Genomic DNA, 7,983 nt, shown 5'->3' on the forward strand with positions numbered 1-7,983 from the left:
TGGGGTCCAGAGCCAATGAGTCAGGAGGAGTACCATGGTGTACCTGGGGTGACCACCTCTGCTCCAAAAACCCCTAGAGCCTGTCTGGTCTCCTTCCCCCGCACCCCTCCCCATGTTTCCCCGGTGTTCTCTGTTTCTCCTGCCCACTCTTGTCCCGCCCACCCCACCTCTGCCTCCCTAGGGTTCACATTCATTTCAGAGAGAAAACCCTTATTTCAGATGGAAGCGTTGTCCCTATGACGTGGGGGAAGGAGATCCGAATCTTGAACCATTTCTCCAGATTACGTTCATTAAGTGACAGCTTCTCCTTTGAAATGATCCCAATTTTGCATTGTCCTCGGCTGTTGCATAGGAGGATCTTGTGTGTGGAGGAAAATGCCCATGTTCTGGGGGATTGTTAAAATACTCAGATATCTCCAGTGTCTGGGCACAGCTTAGCAAACTTTATAAAAGCTGCCAGAGTTTGCAGGATTCATGAGAGCATGACTCACAAATGGAGTTTCTATTCATAAGGTCCTTATACCCTCTGGGAAAAGGAGAAAGGGTGTTCCATCACAGGAAGACAGTAGAACAAGGTTTAGGATCAAAATTTAATGAGTTGAGACATAGAAAAAGCTATTGCAACTAAGACCCCATGTTCTATCTTAAAGCACTGCCCTTGGAAGGCAAGAAATAAACATGTAGAACACCCATGAGCTATAGGTAGGAGGGTACGGGGGGAGATCTGCCTTGGAAACCAAAATTATCCCACTAGAAATACATTCTTTCAGCATGCTAATCCTGGTTTAAGTGTAGTCCCAAAAGTTATGAACAAACAACTCCCTTCTTCCACCTCCAGCTTCCTTTCCTCGCCCTCCCCAGTCTGGTTTTGAATTGTGCAATTCCAAAGGGGATGAATATAGAACCCATGTCATATTTGCACCACATGTCTGCCACCACTAGAGTGTCTGCACATTAAAAGAGCTGGGCCTGTCTATAAACTTTCTTAAGGCTGGACTTTTAAAGAAGCAGCAAGTCATTGAGGTTTAAAAGTATCATGTAGAGACTTTACTCAAACGCCTTCCAGTACCTTCACTGAGAATCTCTGCTTCAACCACAGCCAGTTGGGGTTTTCCTTCCCATGCCGAGGACAGTGCAGCTATATGACCCTCCTGGATGTCAGATCCCTGGATTGCCAGTGCCCTTGTCTCAGTGATGTCCTTAGCAATAAGCCATGCATTTTGCTGGGCCAAAATAAGGCATGTCCCTTCATTCAGCAAGATCATGATCAAGAGAAAACTAAGAGAGGATACAGTTAAAACATGGTCAACTCGATGAAAGGTATAACTTCCTGACACCGGTGACCCTTGGTGGTACCATCATATCCAAGTCTGTACCCCAATGTCTTAGCTTGGTGCCTGGCACATGGTAAGGATTTCAGAATATTTGGAGAGAGAGGGAGAGCTAGAGAGAGGAAAAGGAGGAAAAACAAGGAAAAGAAAACTAAAAAGGACCAAGCCTGTCATCCCACAGAAAGGATGGTATGCTCTGTAGAAATCTAGGCCTTTTGATTACAAGTCTACCCTCCTACAGTGAGTTTCATATTGGGTATTTCAAGTATATGTTTTTATTCTTTGAACCAGAATCTCATTTTTTTTAGTAGATGGGATTTATAGATATGCTCTCAGTGAAGCTCTGAAGGAGATCACAAAAGTAGCTAAGTAAGTCTACCTGTTTTGTCTATCATTGGAAAATGTAATGCCTACCCGTGGGCCGTTTTAGGCAGAGTCTCTAAAATAACTTGCCATCTGGTCACCCTGGGCTGTAGAAATATGGCATCCATGCCTAGATGAGTCAGCAAGTTAGATTACTTGAAAAACTGTTATTTAAATTTAAGCCTTCTTTCCAATTTTGGTCACAGAGAATGTGATTCCATATCCAAAAATGAAATCAAGGAGCAGCAAATTATCTGAATAATTCATGCCAGAATTACCCAAACACTTTTGCCTTTTTTCTTTCTTTTTTTTTGAATACTGGTAATTCAGGACTAAGTAATTGAAGGGTTCAGGGAGACTTGAATCATCCTGATATTATTCAGATAAATGCCTCAAATTAACATTTTACTTGGTATTGACTCAACTCTAATCATGCTGGGTTTTGTCCTGCAGAAAGTGTTCTTAGTGTTTTTGAGCACAGCACCCCTTATATTAAAGTAGAAATACTCCATCCATGTCTAAATGATGATGATATTCTTAGACTACAACCTAAGATTTTTTAAGTTTTATTTATTTTTAGTTTAATTTTGGCCGTCCCTGTGCCCAACCTACTCCGTTCTCTATTCCTACTCCCCTGAGTCAACCGCTTGCTTGTCTTTAGGTGTTTTCTCTAGTATTCTGTTATTTCTTTTCTTTCTTTTTTTTTTTTTTTAATTTTTGGCTGTGATGGGTGTTTGTTGCTGCATGTGGGCTTTCTCTAGTTGCAACGAGCGGGGGCTACTCTTCATCACAGTGCACGCGCTTCTCATTGAGGTGGCTTCTCTCGTTGTGGAGCGTGGGCTCTAGGCACGCGGGCTTCAGTAGTTGTGGCACAAGGGCTCAGTAGTTGTGGCTCACAGGCTCTAGAGCACAGGCTCAGTAGTTGTGGCGCGTGAGCTTAGTTGCTCCGCGGCACGTGGGATCTTCCCGGACCAGGGCTCAAACCCGTGTCCCCTGCGTTGGCAGGCAGATTCTTAACCACTGTGCCACCAGGCAGTTCCCTGTATTTCTAAATAACATGCTCATACAGACTTTAAATTTTAGATATTATCTCTACTGTCTATTGGCATCCTACTATAGAAGATTAAAATTATAGCTACCACTTATAAAGCACTTACCATGTACCAAAGAATATTCCAGGTTCTTCATGCATATTGACTGTTTTAATCTTTACAATGAATGACACAATATGGTAGATACTATTATTATCCAAATTTTGCAGATTGGAAACCAAGGCACAGAGAGATTATATATCTTGCCCAAAGTTACACAGTAACAGTGGTAATAAATTATGTAGCCGGGGTTTCAACTCAGTCAGTCTGGTTCCAAAATCCATGTTCTCAACAATGAACCAAATTTATCCAGCTCGGTTTTGGCAACCAACTCTGCCCCCCACTCCAACACACACACACACACACACACACACACACACACACACACACCTGCTTCGTCTTCCCACCATCAATATAGTTGTATCACTTTTGGGGGTTATAAATTAGTATTTGGTGTTTATTATTATTATGACTATCTAAATATTAATCACAGTGGATCCATGCAGCATACTATTGTTACATTTCCTTATTCATGTAACTTTATGGTTTCCTTGGAAATAATTTGATTTTTAAGTTTACAGTTTATTTCCAAACACTCTGCTGGAGACAGAACCCTTCTCTTGGTGCATTCAGACAAATCAGGTACCTCTCGTGTTTCAGTCTGTTCACAGAGACACCATCTTTCCTCTTACCCAAGTCTGTACTGCGACTGTCTGGCAGCGCCACACAGCTGTCATCTGCAGTTTCCCACATACATCATTCTGGGAATTCCTTTTGCTTCTCTCTTGTGTAGAGCCCTATTTCCTGAATCTATTGTTTCCTCTTTTTTTGGTTTATTCTCTTACTTTGGTAAATATATCTTCCCATCCTATGGAGGTGAAGGGGGTCCTAAAATTTTTGAGGCCTTGCCTGGCTGAAATATCTTTGGTTTGCCCTCATATGGATTACGAATATTTGGCTGGGTATAGAATTCTGGGTAGGAAACTATTTTCCCTTAGAATCTTGAACACATTATTTCATTTTCCTCAATGTGTCTGTCAGGAAGCTCAATTCCTCTGTAATTGCAAATCCCTTGAAAGCTTTTACGATTTTCTCTTTATCCCCACTGTTTTGATTTCATGATATTTTGCCATGATTCCATTCTCATTCCTGGCATGTGGGCACTCAGCCCACTTTTTAAATCTGGAAACGTACACACTTCAATTCTGGGAAGTGTTTGGTACAATATCTTTGAAAATTTTATCCCCTCCAATTTCTCTGTTCACTTTTCTGGAAATACTATTGTTCTAATGTTCAACACATTGGACTAATCCTTTTCTAACTATTTTTTTCTACTTTTCTAACTATTTTCTAACCATTCTTCTGTACTTATCCATACTTTGGCTTTCTCTAAAAGTTCTTTCCAGAATATTTACTGAACTTTACCTTCCAACCTTTCTAATTTTTTTATTTCGGCTATTATAGTGTTAATTTCTAATAGGACTTTGTTGGTTTTCTCTTTGTTCCTTTTTCATGGCATTATATATGCAGAATTTATTTAAATTTTACAATCAAATACAAGTGTATATTTTTATCTTTTCTTCCTTTTTACAATAAAGGTGGCATACTGTACACACAGTCTGTCTTCTTGCTTTTTTCCACCTAACACATTGGAGGTCTTTATGTATTAGTATAGAGAGAGCTTCTTTATTCTTTTACGTAGCTACATATTATTTCATTGTATGAATGTACTAATTTTTTTTTAATTAATGAATTAATTTATTTATTTTTGGCTGTGTTGGGTCTTCATTTCTGTGCGAGGGCTTTCTCTAGTTGTGGCGAGCAGGGGCCACTCTTCATTGCGGTGCGCGGGCCTCTCACTATCGCAGCCTCTCTTGTTGCAGAGCACAGGCTCTAGACGCGCAGGCTCAGTAGTTGTGGCACATGGGCTCTAGTTGCTCCGCAGCATGTGGGATCTTCCCAGACCAGGGCTCGAACCCGTGTCTCCTGCATTGGCAGGCAGATTCTCAACCACTGCGCCACCAGGGAAGCCCTGAACATACTATTTTTAATCCTTTCTACATTTTTATTGAGAGTCTGGTCTCTTGTTGATTTGTAGCAGCTCTTTATATATTACACATTATAAAAACTGACCTTTGTGTTATGAATTGCAAACATTTTCCCTGGTTTTTCTTTTCTTCTTGTTACAATTTTTTGAAGTTCTCATCACCTCCCTATATTACCTCTATTCACTTTGAATTCTGTTTCTGTTTATTTTGGTTTTTGTCTGTCATAGTAGCACTTCCCTCAAAAGTCTGGTGATCCCTGACTCATTCATATTTAGAAACAAGACACTAAAGCTCAATTAGAAGCTCTGGCTTTATGGGTGAGGCTTGTTGACTGGTAGATGTTTCTTCACACAGACTGGTTAAGTACTAGGCTCTTTTGTTGGGAAACTGACTAATTGTCAGTATTTGTAGGACTTTTCTTTTGGCAGTTGATTTCTCAAGATAAGGAAACTCCAGTCTCCTTCTAGGGCCTATTAACCTGATTGCCAGGAATCTGTAGGTCAAACTAGCAGGAGATGTGTTAATAATTGTGTTCTATAGGGACTCTCACTTAATCCCATGGTTTCCAGCCCCTTTAGCTGAAATCAGAGTCTCTCTCTGGTCCATGCGTTGCAAACTGTAACCTCCAGTCTTTCTTCTCATTGGGAAAGGGACAGTCACCTGGCTGCACTGGGTCAGGAAGGTAATCTGGGGTATGAACTGCTACTTCCAAAAAGTTTCAAAGAATCTTCCCATTTTCAGCACTCACACAGCACCCACTGTCACTTTCAGAAATTCATGGTACTTCTAGTTCCCGAGTCATGCAGTGCACATCAGTTTCCTGGCTTCCCTGACTATAGGCTTAGATTTCTGCTTTTCCTGCCTGCTCTGCTAAGTCAGTTCCACATATCGATCCATCCTTCTGTTTCTGAAATATTATTGGCATTTTGTGTGTTATCATCTCCTCTCTCATTTCCCTCTATTCATTTAGGTTGATGCTTTTTTATTTCTTTACTTTCATTTCAGTGTTGTTTTGTAAGAAAGAGATGATAAATCTATGTTTTTAATCCATCGTGCTTAATTGGAAGTTCCTAAAACATTTTTTAACCAACCAGGTTTTTCTTCCACCCTCTTCCCTTCCTTGCTCATGAACAACTCTCTGAAGTTCTATTCAGATGAATAAATAAAAATAAGAATTAATAGACTACATGGTCTTTGTAAGCAAGTACGATTTTGAGGCCATAAACACCCCAAGCCACTTGGGGTTCTCCATCCAAATGTGTCTTCACGTGAGCGAGTACCATTCCCAGAAATAGTTTGTTTTTGTCTGGTATAGCAACAAGAAGGAATTTAGTAATATGTAGTCTAGCTCAAACTCAGAAGATAACTCCTCCCTGGAAGATTTTATACTCAGAATGGGACTAATATCTCATGAAAATGAATGCTTCTACCCAGAGGGAAATTCACTTAAAAAGCAAAACTAAAACTGTTCCCAAGCTTGAGCTGGTACTTCTTTCCGTAGGCTTATGAGGTATCAAGTATTGAGGGGAAAACAGCATTATTTTTCCCTAGATTCTTCTTTTTCCCATAGATTTACCTACTGTGGTCATCCAACATGCTACTACTCAGTAATCACACACCCAAAGAAAAAGCATTTCCTTTAAATGACTAACACTCAAGCTTACTGGAGAATAAAAGGTGTCACCAGTGAATCCAGTGAATAAAATATAAAAATCTCTTGTTTCCACTCAACCAGCAGTACTATGCTTCCTATTTTGTTTGACTCTGATAAAATTCACTTGACTGTAGAATTTTGCCTGGTTTCCAATCAGCATAATTGAGAAATTACTTCCAGGGCCAAATTTAAAAGTGTCCACAAAGTATGTTATTAAGTAAAAACATACTTATTAATAAGTATGTTATTACTATTTATTGTTTAAAGAGTGGTTTATATGAAAAGAGAATAACTTGATTACTGGAATGAAGTATTCTTGAGTGTGGTTTGTGTGAGGATAACTTCCATTTTTGGTGAGCTGTTTAGTGGCGTTGTATTGTAACTTGACCATAGTTTTATCTAATTTTGGCCTATGGTTTTTCTTCCGCTTAGGCATAATGACATCAATAGAAAAATGAAGAAATTCTACAGCATAAAGCACGTCGCTGAGCTAGAGTCAAAAGAATTCTTCTTATAAATCACTTTTTTACTATCTCTCATTGCTGCCCTTTGGATACCATTGGAAATGTCTGGACTGTCCTCTGTGGAAATAGAATCACGAGAACAGTGCCTCACCAGCAGAAGAATAGACTATCGGGATGCCTTAAATTTATAGCACTAGAGTATATAAGACACATTTTTGAGTGATATTTGTATATATAACTTGTTTTTAAAGAGATGCTGTTTAAAAGCATGGTTGGGCAAATGTATGTTTTTTAAGATTGATTCAACCTCCCCACAGGACATTCACCAAGCCACTGTCACCGTTTTGTATTTCATCAACTGCATGGGTGTTTGCTGATGTTGGTTGAACTTCCCTTTCCCCATAACATGGGCAGTTTGGGCTCAGCTTCTCAATGAGACCAGGTCAGTGCTATTGTTTTCTGTTAAGAGTGTTTTTTTCTGTCATTTCTACTTTTTGTATAAAGGAAATAAAACAATGTTAACAGCCACCTATAAGCTTGGGGCACTTACCTTCTAATAAATCTGTGATGTTCTAATTTCTAAGGGGCTTTAAGAGTATTTTGACGGCTGATATTTTATTTCAGGAACAAACTGCCCAGTTGAGCTGCTTTCCCATAGGGGTCAAATAAAACATTCTCGTTTCCACTAAGTGCTAGAGGATCAGACAAGTATATAAAGTCAGTCAGTTCCTTCTGTCTTCTCAGATCGCAGTGTTGACATGAGAAAATACTAATGACAGCTAAGGATTTAGCCCCTTTCCTGGGTCACTTTTTTCTGCCTCTAACACATGACGAGGCCTGTCTAATTCCTTTAGGAGACAGTGTGGAGCCTGAGTTCATAACAGCTCTATTGTTGATGCAGCTCTTTGAATCCATGTAAGAGTAAGTTCCAGATGGTTTTGTCCTATCATGTAAACATATATTTCTGTTGCAACTTCAAGAGTTTTATTTTCAAAGGGTTGCCATGGCCTGTAAGAGGCCTGTCAAATTTTA

At 39.7% G+C, this 7,983-nt stretch overlaps 1 protein-coding gene across 6 annotated transcripts in view; it reads left to right on the plus strand.

Annotated features, from left to right (window-relative positions):
* The window catches only part of SNCAIP (synuclein alpha interacting protein), a 150,202-nt gene extending 142,681 nt beyond the window's left edge, over positions 1-7,521 (plus strand). For all 6 annotated transcript variants that reach the window (XM_060295453.1, XM_060295450.1, XM_030869795.2 and 3 more), the window contains one exon: positions 6,920-7,521. In XM_060295453.1, the coding sequence (XP_060151436.1) occupies positions 6,920-7,004 (85 nt within the window). In that variant the 3' untranslated portion in view covers positions 7,005-7,521. The remainder of the gene's footprint in view (positions 1-6,919) is intronic.
* Positions 7,522-7,983: the final 462 nt, after the last annotated feature.

This window comes from Globicephala melas, chromosome 3 (genome assembly GCF_963455315.2).
Source record: "Globicephala melas chromosome 3, mGloMel1.2, whole genome shotgun sequence".
Classification (NCBI taxonomy): Eukaryota; Metazoa; Chordata; class Mammalia; order Artiodactyla; family Delphinidae; genus Globicephala; species Globicephala melas.